This window comes from Berghia stephanieae, chromosome 8 (genome assembly GCF_034508935.2).
Source record: "Berghia stephanieae isolate SIO BIC M18660-M18661 chromosome 8, UCSD_Bste_1.3, whole genome shotgun sequence".
NCBI lineage: Eukaryota > Metazoa > Mollusca > Gastropoda > Nudibranchia > Aeolidiidae > Berghia > Berghia stephanieae.
The window spans coordinates 26,505,086-26,531,096 of NC_088367.1; the positions used below are offsets into that span (position 1 = coordinate 26,505,086).

At 36.3% G+C, this 26,011-nt stretch overlaps 1 protein-coding gene across 6 annotated transcripts in view; it reads right to left on the reverse strand.

Annotated features, from left to right (window-relative positions):
• Positions 1 to 12,948: 12,948 nt before the first annotated feature.
• LOC144978460 (uncharacterized) overlaps positions 12,949 to 26,011 on the reverse strand; it is a 30,324-nt gene continuing 17,261 nt past the window's right edge. For all 6 annotated transcript variants that reach the window (XM_078924568.1, XM_078924563.1, XM_078924567.1 and 3 more), the window contains 7 exons: positions 25,147 to 25,324; positions 23,309 to 23,402; positions 22,028 to 22,186; positions 19,639 to 19,742; positions 15,356 to 15,538; positions 14,117 to 14,357; positions 12,949 to 13,420 (listed from right to left, as the gene is read on the reverse strand). In XM_078924568.1, the coding sequence (XP_078780694.1) occupies positions 13,189 to 13,420; positions 14,117 to 14,357; positions 15,356 to 15,538; positions 19,639 to 19,742; positions 22,028 to 22,186; positions 23,309 to 23,402; positions 25,147 to 25,324 (1,191 nt within the window). In that variant the 3' untranslated portion in view covers positions 12,949 to 13,188. The remainder of the gene's footprint in view (positions 13,421 to 14,116; positions 14,358 to 15,355; positions 15,539 to 19,638; positions 19,743 to 22,027; positions 22,187 to 23,308; positions 23,403 to 25,146; positions 25,325 to 26,011) is intronic.

Here is a 26,011-nt window from a genome sequence, read left to right on the forward strand (position 1 = left end):
GTTAAATCCTATGAACCATTGTCAAGAGAATGTAAAACGGTTTCACCTCTTAACCTTTTCATATTTTTTTCTCTTATATGTGCTCAATATCCTGTCGAATACTTTATAGCAACTGTGTCCATACTCGTGTCCCTTGATGAAGAATCCGAAAATATCCCTCATTTTGTCAACTTGGCAGCCCTGTGGGTACAATTATTGATGCTGCTTACATTTTAAAATGGGATTTTGTCTTGTTCGTCATTACTTTTCATGTCAAATGAAAGCAGTGTATTTGCGTAAAGGTTGAAATGAAGAATGTGTTTTAGATGCTATTTTTGGCGAGATCATTTCATATCAATTTCTATCTAAAATGCAGGTAGTTAGATATTCTACTCTAGTCACACATTTTCAGTTTTCTCTCTTGAACTTGTTTTACATGATCATGATGTTTTATATCATATAATTTACATTCGATTATTCGTTTGTTGTATTTTAATTCGCATGTTATTTGATTAATTTTATGGGAGCGGTCAAGAAGAAGAAGGATTGATGTAATTTGTCTATTAATAGTTTGGTATAATTGTTAAGAAAATTAGATGTAAAGATTTGCTGAGAAAAGAAGACTATGTACAATTAGTGTTAGGATGAGTGTTAGGATGAGTGATTTGTTGTGTCATATTATGAAGAATACCAGTGACTCGATAAAGATCCAAAAGTGAGGACTGTTTACCAATGGTTAGGAGAGTGATGGAGATTGGGAAGTATAGTTTATTTGTTATCGCTGTCAGTCGATTGAATAATATTTTTCACCTTACTTATATGGATGTGTGTGTGTGTGTGTGTTTATATATATATATATATATATATATATATATATATATATATATATATATATATATATATATATATATATATATATATATATATATACACACACTCACACCCACCCGTCCATCCATCCATATAAGGTGAAATATATATATATATATATATATATATATATATATATATATATATATATATATATATATATATATATATATATATATATATATATATATATATATATATATATATATATATATATATATATATATATATATATATATATATATATACACATACACAAGCTGTCTGTTCAATAAATGGTATCCGTTCAATGAACGTGATGATTAGTCAACTCAGAATTTATGATTTGAATAAAAAAAAGTTGAATAAAATTTGAACTCAATTTCTATTGTCTTAATGTTTTGCTCACTTATCATAAAATTCTTTCCCATTGTTAAGAACGGAAAATGGTTCATATAAATGACCTCCCATAGTGGGCAGGGGGGTACAAACTGTGTCTTCTATCTCCTTATATCTGTTTTCCAACATGCTTTCTGTCTTTGTCTTGGAGTGAGATTACTTGGTTTTGTCCTGGCCCTGGTAGGAGTCCTAGCTGGGAGGGAAACAGTCAAATGCATAGTTATTGTTTTGGGATGATATTTTTTTCCTTGTAAATCATCTCTCTGTTATGTATTATTATATTTGTTATTTTGAATGTATAATGTAAGCATTTGAGTGTATTCCTCTTTGTTGGAATTTGTGCTTGTGTCCGGATGAGACTTAAAGGTGATCTCAAACTAAGTACATTGGTGGTATGCTCTTGGAATCTACATCTGATCCCTATTTGTTCTCAGTTCCCCTATGTCTTACTTTTTCTTGGGTGCATTACTTGTAATTCTATAACTTTTTACTGTCCCATTTTCTTCCTTTTTACTGGAGCCGATATAACCTAAATGTGTTCCAATCGCCGTAAAACCCTTAAAAACAAAACAAACAAATTGATTGTATTCATAATAATAAGAAGAACCGCTAACTGGTATCAATTCGTTGCAAGTTCTCCCATCATACGCGCTAAATGGAAGGTTGACACCCATGTGCTTAACTCACTCAACCCTACCACCGACTATATCCGTCGCTTACCCGGGTTACTTTTACCCCATGCTATTTATAACATTTTTCTGAGACAAATTATAGGCGTAGTATCAAAGTTAATGTTTTTAGTTTTTACATGTTAATGGTAGTTGAATAAAACTATCTATGTACATGCTCATTTTTAATACATTTTTTCCAATTTTGAAAAGTAGCAAAAATCTCTAGGATTGAATGAGTTAAAGTGATGGCATATGTTTTCGATTTGATTTGACAAAACATATCATCAATGTACCTACTTAGTTTGAGATACCTAAAAGTCTCATTCAGACACTAGCACAGAATCCCACTAAGAGGAACACACCCAAATGCTTACATTATATGTACATTCAAAACACATATAACAATACATAACAGAGAGATGATTTACAAGGAAAAAAAATATCATCTCCCAAAACTTTAACTATACATTTGACTGTTTCCCTCTCAGTCATCGGTTCTCCTGGGTGGGGTTCCTTACCTCCCATAGTGGGCAGGGAGGCACGTACTGTCTTTTATCCCCCTCTTATCTGTTTTCCAACATACTTTCTATCTTTGTCTTGGAATGAGATTACTTGGTTTTGTCCAGGCCCTGGCCGGATATCGTAGCTGGGAGAGAAACAGTCAAATGTTTAGTTAGAGTTTTGAGAGATGATATTTTTTTCCTTGTAAATCATCTGTCTGTTATGGACTATTGTTTTGTTTACATATTATATATTATGATTTGTAAACATTTGAGTGTATCCCTCTTAGTTGGGACCTGTGCTTGTGTCTGGATGATACTTTTAGGTGATCTCAAACTACGTACTTTGAGTGCGCTCTTGGAATCTACAACTGTTTCCTATTTGAACAGATTCCCCTTTAATTCTAGAACTTTTTACTATCCCATTTTCTTCCTTTTTATTGGTGCTGGTATAACCTTAATGTGTTGCAAGCACCGTAAAACCCTCAAAAACAAAACAAACCCTCTCAGTCAAGAACTCCGACTGACCTCCCATAGTGGGCAGGGAGGTGCTTGCTGTGTCTTCTATCTTCCTTTATCTGTTTTCCAACATGCTTTCTGTCTTTGTCATGGAATGAGAGTACTTGGTTTTGTCCAGGCTCTGTCCGGATACCTGGGAGATGATATTTTTTGTCTTGTAATTGTAAAACATCTCTCCGTTATGCACTGTATTATATACGATTTGTAAACATTTGAGTGTATCCCTCTAAGTTGGGACCTGTGCTTGTGTCTGGATGAGTCCTTCAGGTGATCTCAAACTAAGTACTTTGATAGTATGCTCTTGGAATCTACATCTATTTCCTATTTGAACAAATTCCCCTTGTCTTACCTTTTCTTGGGTGCTTTAACTTTAATTGTAACTTTTTACTATCCCATTTTCTTCCTTTATACTGGCGCTGATATGACCTTAATGTGTTGTAAGTCTCGTAAAACCCTTAAAAACAAACAAAACAACAGGGAGGGAGGCACATACTGTCGCTTATATCCCCCTATATGTTTTCCAACTTGCTTTCTGTCTTTGTCTTGAAATGAGATTACTTGGTTTTGTCCTGAACCTGGCCGGATACCCAGTCAAATGTTTTGTTAGAGATTTGGGAGATGATATAACAACAGTGCATAACATGATTTACAAGGAAAAAAAAATATCGTCTCCCAAAACTCTAACTATACATTTAACTGTTTCTCTCCCAACTAGGGTATCCGGCCAGGACCTGGACAAAACCAAGTAATCTCATTCCAAGACAAAGACAGAAAGCATGTTGGAAAACAGATATAGGGGGATAGAAGACAAAAGTAGGTGCCTCCCTGACCACTATGGGGGGTAAGGAACCCCACCCAGGAACCCCTTTTAAATTCATGTTGGTTTTGCTCACTTTGGTGATGTAATGTGGGTCAATGACTTGTGGGCATGAATGTATGACTTTACCTTAGAAGATGGTGAAACCCAGATGTAAATATCTATAATAGTTTTAGAATAATAAGTGTTTGAAATCAGGGTTGGTTACAAAGCCAAATTATTTTATTGCGTGCATAAAGACTTAAACCCACAATATATTAAAGATAATTCAAGTCTTTAATCATAGAAACTATTGAAGAATCAACTTGTTAATAAAGACAATAATAATAGTAATAATAATAATAATAATAATAATAATAATAATAATAATAATAATAATAATAATGATAATCATACAGTCCTGCACATATTCCTCATCCTCAACGGCCATGGTTACAAGTATCAAGGACGGATCAGAGAAATTGCCTCCTCTTGTAATTGACAAGATGTTTCCATTATTGCCAGCAGTTGCCATTGCGATATTCTTCAAATAAAAAGGCCTGTATGACATTGTCTAAACTAATTATGAGTCTTGGACTCGGAAGCGAGACTAAAGATTCAAATCACAAAAGAGAAAAGTTGCAATTGTGGTTGACAACTGCCCATCCTACCCACGGTTCATTAGCTAAAGATTATTGAAATAATAAAGCTACTGCCCAGCACATCAATTCTGCAGATGATCAGGGAATTATCACCACCTTAAAACAGCACGACAGCGGTCAGATCTCCTCATCTATGTTGACGAAGGCAATGACATCCCGACAGTTGATATGTCGGTATTGGATGCCATGTTCTCAGAGCAGCTTGGAACACTGTGACTGCTGTCACCATCCAGAATTGTTTTCATCACCGTGGTTTCATTGTACCATCAATTACTTCGAACCAGAGCTAGAGTTAGATGCTACTTCCTCTATACTTTTCCGTCACAACACGACTATAACAACCTTTTTGATAGGATATGAGATATTGTACCGACCATCAACGATTCAAGCATTGATGAACATTTTGAGGTGGACAGTAATGTGTTGACAACAGAAATGCTCTCCACAGATGACATTGTCAACACTGTCAATATTTCACCAGCTGATGAAGTGGACGAGGAGGAGTATGATCCGCTATCTAAGCCACCATCAACGGCAAAATAAGCCAGAGCTGTGATTGACACACTTCACACCGTTCTGCAAGCTCAAGGTTCCAATGAATTCATACACACGCTTTCTAATATGTCTGTGTGCGTTCAGTTTGTACTGCAAAGCAAATGTCAAAGATTCATTTCTTCAAGACAAACGCAGGCCAAGAAACAGACACAACAGCCACAACTGATGAATTGTCTAAATGATGAATATTTTTATCTGTATTGTAAAAATCCATTCTGTTGTGTTGTATTTGATGTATGAATGAATAAGTGAAATAAAATTAAATGTATCTAATTTTTTTAAAAAGAACAAAACGAGAAGAAAAAAAACCCAACAAAAATCTCAACAAACCATAAACTAAAAACAAATAACACTAACACCCTGGAACATTCAACGTTTTAAATAGAGGCACTTCAGGTGAAGTTTAAACAAGTTAAAAACTGCACACTTTCTAACCAATTAGGTTGCTTCGAGTTGTCTTTTCTAGCTTCACTGATTCCTCATCCAAATTCGCTAGTCCCAGCAAGGACGAGGAATACGAGCAGGACTGTACTTAATAATAATGATGATGATGATAATAATAATACACAGCATTTGTATAAAGCATAACCATGACTAGATCATGCTCAATGAATTTCAGTTACAAATATGGATAGTACTCACTTGCACACACACACACACACACACACACAAACAGACACACTCCCATTTATTGCTTAAAGAAAAAAAAAACAACACTAATCAAATAGCTGTGGATCATGTAATTATATGGATACTCCTTAACAATAGCAACTAATGAATCTTCCACTATCAAAAGTATGGCTAATCTTAAGCAACGGCACTGATTGGATAACCAATAAATATCAACGCTCAAATATATGTAGCTAAGGAAATCAGCTCCTTAACACTCAGTTCTAAATTTAAAGGATTTTAAATAGTTTCCCTCTAAATACTCTCTAATTTTCAAAGTTTGTTCAGTCAAAGATGGATGTATCGACATTGTTGGGACTGCAATAACATGTCAATAGAAGCATCATTTTTTTAAAATGAAAGAAAAATCTAATAGAAAATGCAGAATAACATTAAGGGGTGTCGACCTGCTTGATTTGATTGCCCTTAATGCGGGCCGATTTGAAAATTAAGGACGTTTCACTTGATCTGATTTTTTAAAATTCGGTTATTGTGGACTCAGGAATCATTTTATAGATGCTATTTATGTCTCAACCCACAGCAGCCATGCGTCATTACAAACTGTCAATTCATCCTGAGCCAAGTTCGTCGTCACAATTTTTGCACATCGGGTCATGTTTGTCTTATAATTAATTCTTTTTAGCAATTAACCTCCTTTACCAAATGAGTTTTGTTTTTGGGAATTTTTTTTTTAATCTAATCAAAAAAAAAAAAAAAAAAAAAAAAACAATTAAAGAAAGATATTTATTTTGTCAAAAATCTTATATAAACTAAACCAATTGTGTGTATAACTACGTACTGTGTGGCCAGAGCAGAATCTGTTCTATTGGCCTTGAAAGGCAAAAAAAAATAATGTAATCCAATCCAACTTTCTACAAAAGAACTATAAATTAAACCAATGGTATTATATCTTTCATCAGAACATGCAATTGGCCCTAGGGGAGTATTTTAATTGAGATTAAGCGCCAAATTTGAATGTCGCTTTGTCTTAGCTTGTCATTCTCATGCTACCTCGATCAGGTGGCAGCCATTTTGTGACGGAAAAGCAAATATAACCTCAGTGCTCAAAGAGTTAACACACTTATATTGTCAGACCCACACAGCAGTCACACACACTAAATGTAGGCCTACATGTTGTACAAAAATATAATAAAATGTGATATTTGACTGATGAAAACTCAAAATAAAGTAAATAATTAACTAAATATATATATATGTGATAATCCAACAAAAAAAATAATTATTTTTAACGGTTTTATGGCACTTACGACACATTTAGATCATTTGGAAAAAAAACAGGTCATCACATTAAAGATCATGACAATAAGCGACAAAGAAAAGGACAAGAGATAGAGGGTGATGGAAAATTCCCCTCCAATCTTCCAGTTATTGTTATATCTTATGAATACAAGAGAAAGAAAACAATGAGAACAATGAATCTTCACTTAGATTTTTATCTATTTTTACTTCATTTTCACGATGCTACAAAGCATGAAATGTGTGTTGCTTTATGTTTGTTTTTGTTTTTAAGGGTTTTTAACACATTAAGGTCATATCAGCGCCAGTAAAAAGGAAGAAAATTGGATAGTAAAAAGTTCTAGAATTACAATTAAAGCACAAAAGAAAAGGTAAGACAAAGGGGAATTGGTTCAAATAGGGATCAGATGTAGATTCCAAGAGCACACCTTCAAAGTACTTAGTTTGAGATACCTAAAAGTCTCATCCAGACACAAGCACAGGTCCCAACTAAGAGGAATACACTCAAATGTTTACCAATCATATAATATAATATGTAAACTAACCATAATACAATGCATAACAGAGAGATGATTTACAAGGAAAAAAACATCATCTCCCAAAACTATAACTATACATTCGACTGTTTCCCTCCCAGTCAAGGAACTCCGGCAAGGATCAGGACAAAACTAAGTAATCTCATTCCAAGACAATGACAGGAAACAATTGAAAAACAGGTATAGGGGGATAGAAGACACAGCATGTACCTCCCTGCCCACTATGGGAGGTCAGGATCCCCACCCAGGTGTTGCTTTATCTTGCACCCTTTTACAAGATATTCCCCAGTGAGTTTGAAAGCCCTTTAGGCGCTGTATTCCTATTGCTACACCTCTCTTACAAACCATAAAAATAAAAATATCTTGTTTGTTTTTAAGGGTTTTACGGCACTTGCAACACATTTGGGTCATATCAGTGCCAGTAAAAAGGAAGAAAATGGGATAGTATAAAGTTCTAGCATTATTAAAGCACAAAAGAAAAGGTGAGACAAAGGGGAATTGGTTCTAATAGGGAACAGATGGAGATTCCAAGAGCACACCGCCAAAGTACTTAGTTTGAGATCACCTAAAAGTCTCATCCAGACACAAGCACAGGTCCCAACTAAGAGGAATACACTCAAATGTTTACAAATCATATAATATAATATGCAAACTAAACATAATACAATGCATAACAGAGAGATGATTTACAAGGAAAAAAATATCATCTCCCAAAACTATAACTATACATTCGACTGTTTCCCTCCCAGCCAAGGAACTCCGGCAAAGGATCAGGACAAAACTAAGTAATCTCATTCCAAGACAATGACAGGAAACAATTGGAAAACGGGTATGGGGGGATAGAAGACACAGCATGTACCTCCCTGCCCACTATGGGAGGTCAGGATCCCCACCCAGAAATAAAAATATGACCATTAAACCAAGAAACAAACAATATAATATCAAATCAATGAATCAATTTTTGTCACATAAATCAAAATAATGAAGAATAATGCTTACAATAAAATGAATAACAACTGTATAAAGACAGAGAAGACGTCAAGAATTGACTTCTTCTTGTACAAGTTGGAGGGTGGGGGGAAACCTTCCAATCAAAGGAACAACATTTTGTCAATGCCCATTTTGAAATTATACAACAAAGTTTTTAATATTGCTTTAATTACCATAAAATAGAATTGTTTTTAAGTCAAATGTTAACCACTTCGTCTCATCATCTTTCCATACTCAAGTTATCAAGATTTAACGCCTCACAGTTGTAAAAATTACCAAGATGATTCAAAATTATTTTTGCTTGCAAAGGGTCTTCTGTACTAATGGCCTTTTTTGAAACAAGAAAAGTCTAAAGTTCAACATTATTACTTCCTTCATACTAACGTGTGGAGGTCTTGGCATAGCAGTAGTCTTGGTTAAGGTTTTGTTTACTTTTTATTTTTTATTCATTATATATATATATATATATATATATATATATATATATATATATATATATATATATATATATATATATATATATATATATATATATATTTTTTTTTTTTTTTTTTTCGGTTTGCTTTCAGAGGTTTTATGGCATTTGCAACAATTTTAACAATGGTGGTAATAAGGAAAATGGTGAAATGGTTAAAATATCATAGATCTAGACTTACACGACATTAAAAGCACTCAGGAAGAGATTAACTTTAAGATATTTATCACCAGATGTTCTACAAATATTCGACAGAACTCGTTTATCCAACATACTGTCAGGACATGGAATGCACTTGATTTTAATACAGAAAATGCTGAAACAATAAATGATTTCAAAAATTCAGTTGATAAAGAACTCCATGCTCTGTACGTATGTGATGAATAAGATTTTTTTTTCTTCAGAAATATGCTTATGATCCAGACCACCACCAGACAACCAGCCAGAAATTTTGCCGGCAAGGAATGAGCTACCAATTAGCTGTGATCCACCATCGATAGCAGAGATTGTGGGTGCCATTAACAAGATGAAAAGGGGGAAAGCTGCTGGACCAGACCAGATTCCACCGGAGGCTCTAAAAGTTGATGCTGAAATAAATGTTGAGGCCCTGCACCCACTCTTTGAGAGAATCTGGAATGACGGGATATTCCCAAAGGATTGGAGGGAAGGACATCTTATCAAGCTTCCAAAGAAAAGGGACCTCAGTAATTGTAATAATTATCGAGGAATCACTCTTCTTTCTATCCCAGGAAAGGTTTTCAACCGTATTATTTTAGAGAGAATTAAGAATGCAACAGATGCTAAACTGCGGGACGAGCAGGCAGGTTTTCGGAAAAACCGTTCAACCACCGACCAGATTGCCTCTCTGGGAGTCATAGTGGAACAGTCTATAGAATGGAACTCTCCTCTTATTGTCAACTTTCTGGATTACAAGAAGGCTTTCGACAGTATTGACAGAGCAACATTGTGGAAAATTCTGGCACATTATGGACTCCCTGAAAAGATAGTAAACCTCATTAAGGAAATGTATGAAGGATCAAGTTGCAGGGTTGTACATGAAGATCAGCTTACTGACAGCTTTGAAATTAAGACTGGTGTCAAGCAGGGATGCTTGCTCTCACCATTCCTATTCATCCTTGCCATTGATTGGCTAATGAAGGAACTGTCCAAAGGGCGAAGAAATGGGATACTGTGGACCCCCTGGACACAGTTGGATGATCTGGCTCTTTTGTCCCACACCCAGGACCAGATGCAAGCAAAAACCACAATTATAAACAGGCTCTTGGAATCAATTGGTCTAAGAATTCACCCTGCAAAGTCAAAGGTCTTGAGGATAGGTACGCGTCAAAGGGAGCAGATCAAAGTAAAAGCTCAGGAACTCAATGATATAGACACTTTCTGCTATCTCGGAAGTATAATTGACAAGGATGGAGGCACGGAAGCAGAGGTGAAAGCATGAACAGGAAAGGCACAGGCTGCATTCACATCTTTGAACAGAGTTTGGAGAACTAAAGATATCTCCCTTCGACTTTTCAACTCAAACGTGAAGTCTGTCCTACTGTATGGATGTGAAACTTGGAACGCATCACAGGCATGTATAAGGAGGGTACAGATTTTTGGAAACAGGTGCATGCGTAAGCTACTCAGAATAAAATGGATGGATAGAATAAAAAATGAAGAAGTATGGAAAAGAACACAGCAGAAACCAGTGGGAGAGGAAATAGGAAGAAGATGATGGAGGTGGATTGGACACACGCTTAGAAATAATGACTCCACTATAACAAAGAAAGTATTGGACTGGTACCCTCAGGGCAGAAGATCAAGGGGAAGGCCACGAGGAACATGGAGAAGAACTAAAGAAGCTGATATACAGAGAAGTGGTTAGACCTGGAATGAGATTTAAAAAGTTAGCTCAGGATAGAGAAGGATGGAAACTGTTTGTCTGTGGCCTATACCCTGACCCAGGGTGAAAAAGGCAATGATGATGATGCTTATGATCAACAGGTCGAGGCTGAAAAATTATTTATAATGTACCAACTCGGCCTTTTGTTTGTATATATATATATATATATATATATATATATATATATATATATATATATATATATATATATATATATATATATATATATATATATATATATATATATATATATATAATATTTATATATATATATATATATATGTGTGATTTTGTGTATTAATAATGTCCATGCATCAATTTGACCTTTTCTTTTGTTTGTTTTTAACTATTATATATCTATATTTGCAAAAACATTAAGGTATTAAAGGTCTTTGACCTATGTAACCTTTAATGATTATGATTGTGAAAGAGACAAGGAGCAGAGGCAGATTTAAGAGCTCTCTTTTCTCTAATAGAATAATATCCATCAGACTGACAAAGAGAAACCATCGAAATACTCTTGACTGTAACAAATGATTCACACCTCACTATTTCATCATTACTTCCTGGGTGGGGTTCCCTACCTCCACAGTGGGCAGGGAGGTACTTACTGTGTCTTCTATCCCCTTATATCTGTTTTCCAACATGCTTTCTGTCTTTGTCTTGGTAGGGGATTGCTTGGTTTTGTCCCGACCTTGGCTGGGAGGGAAACAGTCAAATGCATAGTTATTGTTTTGGGAGATGATATTTTTTTTTCCTTGTAAATCATCTCTCTGTTATGTATTATTATATTTGTTATTTTTAATGTATAATGAAATGTAAGCATTTGAGTGTATTCCTCTTTGTTGGATCTTGTGCTTGTGTCTGGGTGAGACTTATAGGTGATATCAGACTAAGTACATTGATGGTATAGCTCTTGGAATCTACATCTTATCCCTATTTGTTCCCAATTCCCCTTTGTCTTACTCTTTCTTGGGTGCTTTAATTGTAATTCTAGAACTTTCGACTATCCCATTTTCTTCCTTTTTACTGGCGCTGATATAACCTAAATGTGTTGCAAGCGCCGTAAAACCCTTAAAAACAAAAACAAACATCATTACTTCCCTTGCACAAAACTATTGATACCTTAGTGATGAAACGGACAATGCACTTCTACCATAAAATGAGGAGGAAGGAACTGGCACCTGTAAGACACTGACACAGTACTGGCAGCGGGGTAAGGGAAGGGAGGGCTCAGACTGTCACCAGATGTTGTTATAATTAATCACTATATAACAATCATTTTGATGATCACAGCTTGTGTACAGAGGTGTCAACTGTGCTTACGATGTGAAATGCACCTGTACTTATTGTGTGTGACTTTCTTGATTTCACAATTGCTTCTGTTGACAAGGCTACATTGTGCCACATTCTTGTACTATGCACCAACAACCTCATACGTTAACCAAGTGAACAAATCCATCAGAGTCAGGACTAGTTTACAGAAATAGGGGATGACATAAACAGGTGCATCCAATCAAAATTTAAATAAGCAACAACCACAAGTTTCCTATGTTTTTGTTTTTGTTTTTAAGGGTTTCACTGCGCTTGCAACACATTTAGGTTATATCAGCGCCAGTAAAAAGGAAGAAAATGGGATAGTAAAAAGTTATAGAATTACATTTAAAGCATCCAAGAAAAAGTAAGACAAAGGGGAACTGGGAACAAATATGAAACAGATGTGGATTCCAAGAGCATACCATCAATGTACTTAGTTTGAGATCACCAACAAGTCTCATCTGGACATAAGCACAGTCCCCACTAAGAGAAACACACTCAAATGTTTACATTATAAATTCAAAATAACAAATATAATAATACATAACAGAGAGATGATTTACAAGGAAAAAAAATATCATCTCCCAAAACAATAACTATGCATTTGACTGTTTTCCTCCTGGCCAGGACCAGGACAAAACCAAGTAATCTCATTCCAAGACAAAGACAGACTGAAAGTTTGAAAACAGACATAAGGGGATAGAAGACACAGTATGTACCTCCCTGCCCACTATGGGAGATCAGGAGCCCCACCCGGACAAGCTTCCTAAGCCCTCGTCCCGCACCTATGGCAAAATGCAGTCGGATGTTGTGGCAGAAAAGAAAGGATTTGCTTACCCTTTAATAAAAAAAAAATTTAATTGAAAATAAATTTAAAAATCTAAATAATGACTTTTTAATGGATCAAAGGCAGTTCCAAGACTGCAAACCATTATGTATACATTACAAACCTCAGAGAAAAAAATGTATTTTTACTGTTACATAAGCATTGAACATAGACTTCGCAAAAGATCAAAATTCACTTCTAAGCACAATCCGGTTATAGTTAAGCATGCTCTACTTGATTCCCCGAGGACCACGCTAATAAACGGAGACAAATCCTTATTTCTGATTAATTGAACATTTCTTCTTCAATTGGTTTTGAAACCCAAGTTCCGCACTTTGATTTCACAAACTGACGCATCAGAATTTTTTTCGCTGACATAAAGTCTTGACCCATCTGTTTGGCTTCCAAATAGCTTGAGCACTTCATGAGATCTTGCCGACCAAGGTAGCCGCAGAGTGATTTAAAAGATCGGTACATGTTTTCCTTGGTGATTCTGGATATTATTTTGTTCTCAATCCTACAATTGATGGGGAAGAAAAGAAAAGATATATTATTCATGATGATCTGATGAAAATACAATAGGCAACGAATGATAAAAATAATATATTGTGTTCAGAGAAGTTACTAATGAAGTGCCAAGAAATCAAGAACTTAGAATTTCATTTTGAAACATATTTGCAAATGCATAGGATTAAAAATAATGAGCCATGGATGAAGAGTAATCAACTTTTTAAAAAATCAAAACAAACTCAAATATAAATAAAATGAAAGTTGTAGAGCTTGGAAAGGATAACTTGAAACAGACGATGGAGCAAATGCAGTTGTGTTTCATTGATGATCAATCATCAGAGATGCCAAATTTGGCTCACAGGAATTTCAGATACCACTCGGGAGAATTTTTAAGGCAAAAACAGGAATTTCCACATACAAAATCTTATCTATTAAAAACTTCACGATATGTAAACACATGTCAAATTCGATGAAAAAGACCCAATTACGTAAAATTCCAAATAAAACCTCATGGCGGTGATTGTAGTAGTGGTAATGATGACAATTTGATAGTTGTAGTAGTGGTAGTGATGACTACTACTACTACTAATATTACTACCACTCCTACAGCTATAACTACAACTACTACTGCTGCTGATACAATTTATCAATATTACTCGACTACTACTAGTACATTTTACTTCCAATAGTCAACATTACTTACCCGGTGTGACAATGACCCAAAGTTCCATCCAACAACTCCGGTCTTTCATCAAACGCTGACCAGTTGATGCTGTAGCTCTTTGTCTTTTGCGTCTCACGAGGTGGATCACATGCTGTCACTCTCCCCAAGGTTGGATGATTTAACCGATAGCCCTGGGGGAGTTCCCTTTTAAAAGAAGTGTCTCCCCGATCGAGTCTGCAACATACCGCTCTTGATAAGTGCCCATGATCAAAAAGGAATCCTGAGTAGTAACGACATGAGAGAGAGAGAGAGAGAGAGAGAGAGAGAGAGAGAGAGAGAGAGAGAGAGAGAGAGAGAAAAAAAAAAGATCAAATAGAGTCACTAACACTAATTGGAGTTTGAACAAGTTTGTTTGCTCTTTAGATGGGGCTCTTTTTAACTCTTTCAGCGCCATGGCCGCACTGTGCGGCCAGAGCAGAATCTATTCTACTGGTCAATGGCCGCACAGTGTGGCTGGTCTTGAAAGGCAAAAATAATAATGTAATCCAATCCTACTTTCTACAAAAGTACTATAAATTGAACGAAAGGTATCATTTCTTTCATCAGAAAATTCAATTGGCCCTATATTTTAATCGAGATTTTGTGCCGAATTCAAATGTCGCTTGGTCTTAGCTTGTTATTCTCATTCTGCCTCAATCAGATGTCAGACATTTTGTGACAGAAATGCGAACATAGCCTCAGCGCTGAAAGAGTTAATCTCTCTAAAATGTGTCCCATGGGTCAAGGTTGGTCGGACCTATTTCTCTTGCAAGTGCAAGCTAAAATAAAAACACATGTACTGACCAGTTGCAATGGTTGATCCAAATATAAACACTCCCTTCCCCTTTTTCTTCTTTAAACTAAAATAATAATAATAAATAAATATAACATTGGTGGGCGATAGTGATGTTTTTTGATGATCATCATCATGTAGCAGTGTTGGTAATGTTGATTATGGTATCTTGGTAGCTGTGGTAGTTAAAAGCTGTCATAATGATGATGATGATGGTGATTATGATGACAGTGTTGATAAATATGGTGATGTGAGGGTGGTTGTAGCAGTGGTGGTATTAATAATGATTATGATGATGACGATGATGTGGAGAAAATGACGAAGTGGTGCTTGTAGTAGTTGTGGTAGTAATGATCATAGTGGTATATGTGGTAATAATAATAATGATGCTGTGGAGGTGCTGGAGATGGCAAAGTGACACTTGTGATTCAAAAATCATATCCTACCTAATGTAAGAGAACTTAAATAAATTGTATCCACAAAATGGGAGAGTAATGCCCCTTGAAGACCAAGGACATTCCAACGGCATATTTTGTCACTACACGACATTGTCCGCAGACGTTCCCCTCTGACAATTCCATCCCATGTCTGAACTATTTCTGCTGGGTTGATGGGAATTGTACCCTCACCTGTTATAGAGTAAAATTAAATACGGTAGAAAACAATAAACAAAGATTCAAGGGTCTTGGCATAAGATTAGACATTAAGTTAAAGCATAGTGATTGAAAATAACAACAAAACCATGGAAAACCATAGAAATATATTTACCAATTATGACTGAGTTGTCTCTAGAACTGTGTTGAGAATTGCTTTATAATCATCTGTGAGCAACTGCTTATTTTGGGAGGGTGTTGCAGGTTTGGAAGCTTGTTTAGGTTTGCTGCCACAGTATGAAAATAAAAAAGTGACGAGACACAGCTAGATGTCTCACGTAATTGTCTCATTTTGTGTGTGCAGGCAATCTAGTACTCAAATTTTGACACAAAACAAAACAGAGGATGGGCTTTATTTGATACAACTTTAAAAGCAAAAAAAAATAATGAAAAGGTGTCTTTATCTTGGATTTAAAAAATTGACAAATTAACTCTCCCAAACACGATTTAAAGTTATACAAAAAAAAAAAATCTTTTTTTTTTTTTTGCCGTTAATTTGGTAACACCTGTGAATAAATCCAGTGAGGTCGATCAGCCTCTGTGGTTATAAAAACACCGTAATTTCCAATGAAAAGTGTCTGCCGTGAATCAATTTAATTTATATTTACAGAAACACTAATCAAACAAACTTGATGTTTTTAGAAAGAAGAAAAATAGCACTTTTAAACTGTGCTAGAAATACTGTTTATCTTATTCGTTTTGTTTTTAAGGGTTTTACGGCACTTGCAACACATTTAGGTCATATCAGCACCAGTAAAAAGGGAGAATATGGGATAGTAAAAAGTTCTAGAATTACAATTAAAGCACCCAAGAAAAAGTAAGACAAAGGGGAATGGTACAAATAGGGAATTGGTGTAGATTCCAAGAGCATACCATCAATGTACAGTGCACTCTGGATACGTCGACCTTGCTTAAGTCGATTTTTACCCAAGTCGATTTTTTTTTCTTGGTCCCGCCCCCTTCTTCCTATATAACATTAGTAAAAAAAACAAAAAAACTCCACATAAGTCGATGTCGCTTAAGTCGATTTTCTTATCACTCATGACCACAATAAAATCACAAATAAACCAATATTTCCAGAGGTTAAAAAAGCTACCAGTAAGAATTTTCATTGGTTAAGAAAATCCGCGAACGATTGGCGCACACCGATGTGATGTAAGTGCTTTGCCTGGTGTCCGTGCTCAATGCACATAAGTAGTATCCAATAGCTTTGATTTATCCATCTCACATTTTACATAGTGGCAACTTCAAGTTCAAGATTTAAAAAATTTTTTGTACTGATCCCAGGCCATCCTATGTAATGGCCCTCTTAATTAGTATCAATGTTATCAAGACTCCAAGTCAAGCCTACAACTACAATGGCAAACCTATCGCTGAAAAGAAAGATCCAGTTGATCGATGCAGTTGAAAAGTCTGAGGAAATTGGCATACCAGCCATTTCTGTCTCGACGATTTACAAGAAGCATGAACTTAACCTAGAGGCTCCTATGCTTTTCGCGGAATAATTCCACTTAGTTGGTCTACATTCCTCATTCAAGGCAAACATTCCGCTTTTCAGCTTAACCAATCAAGGAATATTTTGTTTGTTTTAATCTCGAGTTAAAAAAAAATATTAAAAGAGTGAGCTATGGCATCCGCATCTCCTATTGTCAATCTACACACAGTGTGTGTGTGTGTGTTTGTGTGTGTGTCTGATTAGTCCCTTCAAATTGTGTGCAGTTGATGTCAAATAATAATATATTTTAGGGAGGGGGTTGACCGAAGTATTATTATTATGTCAGAAGTATTATTATTATGTCGACTCCAATATGTGAGGTCAATGACCTAGGTAATATTATATGTTGGCTCCAATCGGTAGTATTATTGAGTACAGTCCGCTTCTTTCCCTTTAAAATTTTAGACCTGTGTATTTGTGCGAGAGCGAGCGTGTGGAGCGTGTGTGTGTGTGTGTCGGCACTTGCATTGTTTAATTAGGTGTGTGTTTGGAGGGGGGGGGGGGTGTCCTGACAAGATTAAATCCATCCATTCAATGCTCTGCTCTGAGACTTCTAAGGCCCGTGTCCTCTATTATTATTTGACCTCCTTTTAGTCTGCACATTTTTACTTACTTACTTACTTATGCCCGTCACTCCTAGTGGAGCATAGGCCATCGACAACAGTCCTCCATCTTCCTCTGTCCTGGGCCATCTTCTCCAACTCTCCCCAGGTGTGTCCCATCCTCTTCATGTCCGCCTCCAGGTCTCGCCGCCAGGTGTTTCTAGGCCGCCCTCTCTTCCGTTTTCCCTGGGGGTTCCATCTCAGCGCATGCCTAGCGGTGTTATTGGTTGGCTTCCTCAGGGTGTGCCCAATCCATCTCCATCGGCGGCGTCTGATTTCGTCTTCTGCTGGCATTTGAGATGTTCTCTGCCACAGGTCTGCGTTGTTGATCCTGTCTGGCCAGTGAATCTTGAGGATCCTTCTGAGGCAGCTATTGATGAAGGTCTGTACTTTTCCGGTGGTGGTCTTCGTGGTCCTCCAGGTCTCCACTCCATACAAAAGGACTGACTTGACATTTGAATTGAAGAGTCTTATTTTGGTTCGGGTTGACACCACCTTGGAGCTCCAGATGTTTTTAAGCTGCAAGTATGCTACCCTCGCCTTGCCAATTCTTGCCTTTACGTCTGCATCTGTGCCACCCTGTTTATCTAATATGCTGCCTAAATACGTGAAGTGGTCAACCTCATCCAGTTCGCTCTCGTGCAGTTTGATTGGTTCTTTACTATTTGTGTTTATTTTGAGGACCTTTGTTTTACCCTCATGGGCCCTGAGTCCGATTTGTGATGACTTTGCTGTTATCTCTGTTGTCTTGTCCTGCATTTGTTGGTGATTGTGGGACAGCAAGGCCAAGTCATCTGCAAAGTCCAAATCGTAGAGCTGGTCGAACAATGTCCACTGAATCCCATTTCTCCTACCTGCCACTGCTGACCTCATTGTCCAGTCAATCGCCAAAAGGAAGAGAAAGGGTGACAGAAGACATCCCTGTCTGACTCCAGTGTTCACATTGAAGCTATCTGTCAGTTGTCCCCCATGGATTACTCGACAGGTCACTCCCTCGTAGGAACTTTGGATCAGGCTGACTATTTTTGTTGGAACCCCATAGTGGCGGAGTATTTTCCATAAGGTTTCTCGGTCCACGCTGTCAAACGCTTTTTCATAATCAACGAAGTTGATGTACAACGGGGAATTCCACTCCAATGATTGCTGATTGCTCATTTTTACACATTTTATATTATATCATTTGAGTACTTTTGGATTGTCTATTACATTTTCTGTTGTAAAGCATGTCAATAGTCAATAACAGAAAGTTGATTCCGCTTTTTGATCTCGAATACCGCTTTTTATGTATTCTGATTTCTCTTTGGGGCTATTGCGCGTAGGAGCCTCTGAACAGGGACCTCTACTTCTCTGGTCAATTTGATTCGACCAAGCAACATCAGCAGACAGCGTGACATGAAGGGTCATATGTATGCTAGATGGGCTTGTTTTAGCAAATAATATGTGTGTGAATAAATTTTATTCACACACATATTATTTGCTCATTTGGTTACACTCCGGTTAAGTCGATTTTACTTTCAGTTCCCCTGGGCATCGTCTTATCCGGAGTCGACTGTACTTAGTTTGAGATCACCTAAAAGTCTCATCCAGACACGAGCACAGGTCCCCACTAAGAGGAATACACTCAAATGCTTACGTTATAACAACAAATATAATAATAATACATGTAATACATAACAGAGAGATGATTTACAAGGAAAAAAAATATCATCTCCCAAAACAATAACAATACATTTGACTGTTTCCCTCTCAGCCAGGGTATCCGGCCAGGCCTAGGACAAAACCAAGTAATCTCAGTCCAAGACAAAGACAGAAAGCATGTTGGAAAACAGATATAAGGGGGATAGAAGACACAGTATGTACCCCCAGCCCGCCCCCCCCCCCCCCCCCCCCCCCCCGCCCACTATGGGAGGTTTTGTTCTGTTTTCTTTTTTTTAATCTTATTCAACACATAATATAAAATGAGCAATGAAACTCCTCACCTCCTTCCATCTTAGTTCGAAGAACTCCATGAACCTGTGTTGTGAATGTGGGGTGATGGATGCCATCAATGTCTGCCAAAGCTCCAGCGTTTGATCCAGCATCTCTGTTGAAAACAGTCGTTGTAAAAAAACCATCAAGTCAATGGTGCTGGAGTTTAATCTAATATAAGAAGCAACACTGAAAACGCACTGAGTTTCAAAGAGAAATAACTCGAACAGAACAGAAAATTAATAAAAATGATATGGGAAAAAATATAATTTAATTCCAGATCAAATGATGTAACATAAGGCGGAATTTAAATGATATCCTGAAAATTTATTTGTTTTTATATCAACAGGGTAAAAATCGAGACTACATTTTGAGCCACACTATTTCAATAACGAGTGTGTCCGCAATTTACATCAATTACATGTAGTACGCTATTCCTCATCAAATTCATGAACTGACTTACTGGTGCTTGATTAATGCTGTTCCATTATTTGATCAACATGGTTTTAACTTCATGAACTGTCCGAATTCCTCTTGACTTAATGCTCTGACCCAGAAGATCCCACGGGTGTTCGATTGCTGGAGATCGTGCAAGCCATGGGAGCACAGTATTATCCTGCTCTTCAAGATATTGTCGACAAATGGCAGCTGTATGCGGCAAGCATTGTCCTTTTGGTTTGAAGATGGACACATGTGAATTTTTTCCTAATTCAGGAACAACTTGAGAATCCAGGATTTCATGCAGATATCATTTTTCCATTAAAGGCTCAATTGATGGTCGCAAGAGAGGTTTTCACATGTGTACTGATGCTCACCCCACCCCCAAAAGGCTGAACTTCAACATTGTTTTCATCATCAAATCAAGTACACTCACATCTCCAAATATTTATATATCCATCCAAATACGAGACATTGAAATGACTTTTGTTACTGAAAAGGACTAAATTCCATTGCAGTTGGTACCATCTGCCATGTGCAACTGCCCATTGGTACCACAGACGTAAATGATCTTTTGTAACGACAAATCCTGAATCAGGGCTATGACTATTCAAACCACTTTCTTTCAGGTAACTTCTGTCTCTTGGCAGGTATCATATTTACCCGTCACTGTAATTGTCTAGCAGAAAGAATCTGGCTCATACAATTTCAGTATCTTGTTGGTCAGTCGTCTTTCTCTGATGACCATGTCCGTTTCTGTCATTATTTGACTTAGAAGCTTCCAATCAATGAAATAGGTGAACAATGGTTCTGTGATTACAATCATCGCAAAAAATTGCTGATTTATTGAAAGTTCATGCTAGTCATTCTCATTCCAATCGCCTGGTTCCTCTGTGCCACTGATAATTGAAGAACTGATGCAGCACGTTTGAGGATTTAAAAAAAATTGTATCTCTTTTAAGCATGATTTTGGGAATTACAATGTGTCATATCAACTTGGAAACATTCATTCAGTGCACAATCTCATCTATTGATTTGGTCACAAATATTGGGTAATTTTTCTCACATTTTCATCAATTTGTAGTCTTAATTTTTGAGCAAGTGTCTTGTTTGTCCAAAAGCGTATTTTAATTAATAAAAATATGCAGTGTTACATATCAAGGCAAAAGTAATTAAATGGACTTTACTGCGATTTTAAGTTTACTTATATTGAATGCACAACATAACAAAGAAAACCAGTCAAAATCTTGGTGCTATTTTGATGTGGAATAGTATATATGCTGCACTAAACAAAGGGTGACTATTGCTTACTACAAATAACATATAACTGCTGAGTTGACGGACAGGAAAAATTTTGAGTCAACAAAGATTTGAACCACACTGTTTGAGAACATATGGGTTGCTGGTCCTATAAGTTGATTAAAAGGACAAAAGATGGTATTAGAACTTAAATTAAAAATGTCATTCTCAATGAATCTGGATATATGAATACAAAAAACGAAAATGAAGAGAAACGGAAACATGGAATATATCGATGGACAGAGAGGCAGGACTATCATGGGCCAAAAAGAGGAAGATGGCCCTGAATCGGGTGTGCTGGAAGAGCACCGTTGTGGCCCCACATCCCAACGGGGACCAAATGGATAAGAAGAGTTTATTCAGCTTGCCAGACACTTACCCTCGACTCGCAAACCAGGATCCCTGATAAAAGGGCGATGCTAATTTTAATATTATCTGCTTCATAGACCAATATTCCATTACACAATGAACTTGTTTACCTTGATATTGGCATTTCAAAACAAGCAAAAACATTTTTTCAAAGGAAAAATACAAATATTCATTTGCCACATGCTTGAGTAGTCAATGTGCAAAGATCAATTTAGATCAAATTCATTGGTTTTAATTCAAATTTATCGTGGAGCTTTGACAATCACATTTTCCCTTTGCTTCTTCATTCACTACCTTGGAGAGAAAAGAGCACCATCTCCGCATGGTGCTGTAGAGATATAGAGATGGAAAGTCACATTGTCCTTGACTTTAAGCTTCTTGCTTGTTGGAGACTTTTCAAATATGGGATGATCACAATCATTCTTATAAGTTGCAAGTTGCTGGTAAAGGAATCTGTGAGATTGGAAATTACAGGATGGCTAAATTATTTCAATGGATATTTGAAAAAAAAAATCTAGCCAATTGGAATAAACAGTGGAAATGAAATGATTCATTGATCATATCTATTATCTTAATTTAATAGTTTTCCAACAGAGTATATAAACTTAATATTTGTCTTGGAAAATGTGAATATTGTATATTATATTTATTCATGAATCATGTATATCAATTATATGTTGCCTTTCTTCAGAATTGGATCAATAATCTGTGACCTGCTACACAGAGAATACCAACTAGGTGCAATGACCATGAGCACACCAATGAGTTGTCCTATCACAGCTATCCTTTAAAATTTTCATCACAACACTAACTTCTATTCCACTTATGTTGAGTCTGTGATTTTTGTAAAGCTTTCTGTAATATACAAGAAGCTATAACTTGCATTGCCATCAAAGAATTGAAAGAGCATTTTTGGTTTACTTGATTCATTCAGGGTACTCATGATAATATTTGTGCTTAATTTTAATACCTTTGCAATAGTACTGATTTCATAAACAGCTTTATCTCTTCTAATATTGTATTTCCGTATAAAGATAATTCAGAGTTGTAATTGAAGGAATATGGTCGTGGCATCTGTTTGAAAAACAACTTGAATAAGGAAACTGCGCAGTGTTAGAAATAAATAACATAGAAGGCGAGTTGTACATGATGGAATTGAACTATCATCCAATACTTACAAACTATGAACAAAAATTATAACAGTTCTATTTATCTTCAAATATAAAAAAAAATAAAAATTCAAAGCAAATAGATGGGAGAAATAATAAAAATAGGAATTCATGACACATTTTCTTGAAACATGTCTCCTTAATTGAAATTTGTATTGAACTATTATTTTTTCCCCATCAGCAAATTTGCAGCAGAAAAAAAAATCAAATGTGGTTCAAACCTCTAAAACAGGCCCGAACTCTGGAATCCCCTGGTCATCAGAATATTTTTTTTTTGTCTCCAAATGATAAAAGTTCCAGTATATTTCGATAAATATTTTTTCAAACACACTGCCCTCCATCCACCCTTTGGAGAAAAATGAAGAAAAAAAAAAAAAAAAATAGAACAAACCAGGAGCCAAATTACCTGAGAAATCCTCTCCTGGTGATGATCTCTGCATGGCAGTCATTGACAGTTTGTCCTTCCAGGCTGAGCTTATCACCTGTTATGCATCTATTTCCTGGATTTAAAAACATAATAGAACATTAGCACAGTACAGGGGAGACGAGGACCTTGTTTATAAAAGTCAACTTAAGAACATATTCAAAAGTTGTATTTGTTTTCCATGTAAAATAGACCAAATATTATTTTGTCACTCTAAGAAACTACTAATCCTCCTGACATAATGCTTTTTAAAGGCAGTGAGTCATATATGGCGGATGTACTAGTGGTGGCAGTGAGTCGCATATGGTGGTTGTACTAGTGGTGGCACTGAATCACGTGTCGTTGTTGTACTAGTAATGACAGTGAGTCAGTTATGGTGGTTGTACTACTGGTGGTAGTGAGTCATGTATGGTGGATGTACTAGTGTTGCATATGGTGGTTGTGCTTGTGATGGCAGTAAGTCATGTATGGTGGTTGTACTAGTGGTAGCAGTGAGTCACAAAAAGTGGTTGTATTAGTGGTGGCGTGAGTCATGTATGGTGGGTGTATTAGTGGTGGCAGGGATGATGGAGATGAGGTCGCTATGTGGTCTTGTGCTATATTCTACAGAAAGGTCCAAGGTTCAAGTCTCGCACTGAAAGGTGTATAGTTAAGTCCTTGAAAAAGGCTCTTTCCTTACATTCTCTCCCCATCCTCAGGTGTACAATGAGTACCTGGCTGTTAACAGCATTGTCTCTGTCGGAAAAAAATTGGAATAACGCCTTACAGGCATCGTGTTTTATCCTACATAATAAGTGTTGCTGTTGGAAAGAGACCCCTTGTAAAACACTTTGAGCACGATAGTGGATATTGCGCTATATAAAAGCTCAAGGTTTTTTTCTTCCAAGGAGAAAGTGGTAGCAGTGGTGGTAGCATTAATGATCTGGTGGTGGTTGTCATGGTGGTATGGTAACAATGTTGTGGTGACAATGACATTGGTGATGTGGTGGTGGTTGTCATGGTGGTAGTTATGGTAACAATGTTGTGGTGACAATGACATTGGTGATGTGGTGGTATCATTGATGATTTGGTGGTGATTGTAGTTATGGTAGCAATGATGATGATGTGGTGGTGATAGTGATGATGGCAGATGAATGATGTGGAGGTGGTGGTTTCAGTAGTGTTGGTAGTGAAAATGATGTGATGGTGGTTGTGTGAAAAGGTTGCAGTTGTAATGACATTGATGATGTGGTGGAGACTGCAGTAGTTGTTGGGGGGGGGGGGGGGTGTGATGATGATGTGGTGGCAGTAGAAGTGACGATGATGAGTGATGATGATAATGATATGATGAGCATGAGGTGGTTGTAGTTATAGTTTTGGTAGCAGAGATGATCATGATGATGTGGTGGTTGTTAAAGAAGTGTTGTGATGAAGATAATGTTGCGCTAGTGATGATGATAATGTGGCACTGGTGGCGGTAATAGTACTGATGATGATGATGATGATGACGATGATGTTGTGTTGGTGTAATATCAGTGTTTTGTTGGAAAACATTGCTGGAATTAAATTGACACAATTCCCAGAGAAATATTTTTTATCCTTCAGGACACCAAATTCAACAACAAAAACGGCACTGCCAGAAATTTCCAGCCAACTTTGACCTATGCAGTAATGTATATATATTACTTATTGCAAGTTCAAAGACCATGAACAGTTGTTTCAAACTTGACAGTAAACTATGAGAAATCAAAGTTATAATAAAAAGTAAACAAAGCAAGCATTCCATCAATGGAGAATAAATATTATTTATACAGATAGACAAAATTCCATTGCTTGATTACCAGATCCAATAGCTATAACCGATCCAACATCACTTTCTCCCATTTTCACCACCATTCCTGCAATGACCTTTCGACCAGTAAAACTCTCAGGAATTGACGCAATGAGTTGGTTAAACTTTTGATGTGTTAGTGCTGCTATCTTGTCAAATGGAGTCATATCTCTTTCTGACATTTTCATCTGAAAAGTTTCAAAGGCAATTTAATTGAATGCATTTGTGACTAAAGACACATAGCTTAACTTATTAAATTTCATTAAACATTCACTTGAACTGACAGTGATAAAATCTTACCACATGCAAAGTTTTTGATAAAAAAGTGTAGAATTATAATTTGAGATGGCTTATCAATGATAGGAAATTATCTAAAGTTTTTCTCTGTTCAAGTACTCTAGTCTTTTTAATTATTGTTTTCAGGAAACGACCCTGACAGTTAAGGTACCACTTTTTAACTCAGATCAAATTTATTGTTTTTTTAAATTAAATACTGTGTTTGAAACCAGGTCTTGCATTTGGGTATTGGTATCATCAGCTCTAGTAAAAGGTAAAAGATACCAAGATCAACTTAACAGCCAATATAACTAAAGGTATTCTCTCCTTTTATTTGTTTCCTTGTTTATTCTGTGACTTTTCAAATCATTTCATTCATTATGTTCAAAATTTCTCAGATTTCATTTCAAAATGTTGTATTAGGAAAAGCAATATTCTTACTTACTGAGCTGTTGTTGAATTGTTGAAATGAATGAAATAGTGAAATAAATCTAAGACCAACCAAACCTTTAGAGGATTGGACATCCTTTAATATGTTTTATTATATGATTTTGTAATGATATGTTGCTAAATAATTAAGTTTTGTTATTTTAAAATTT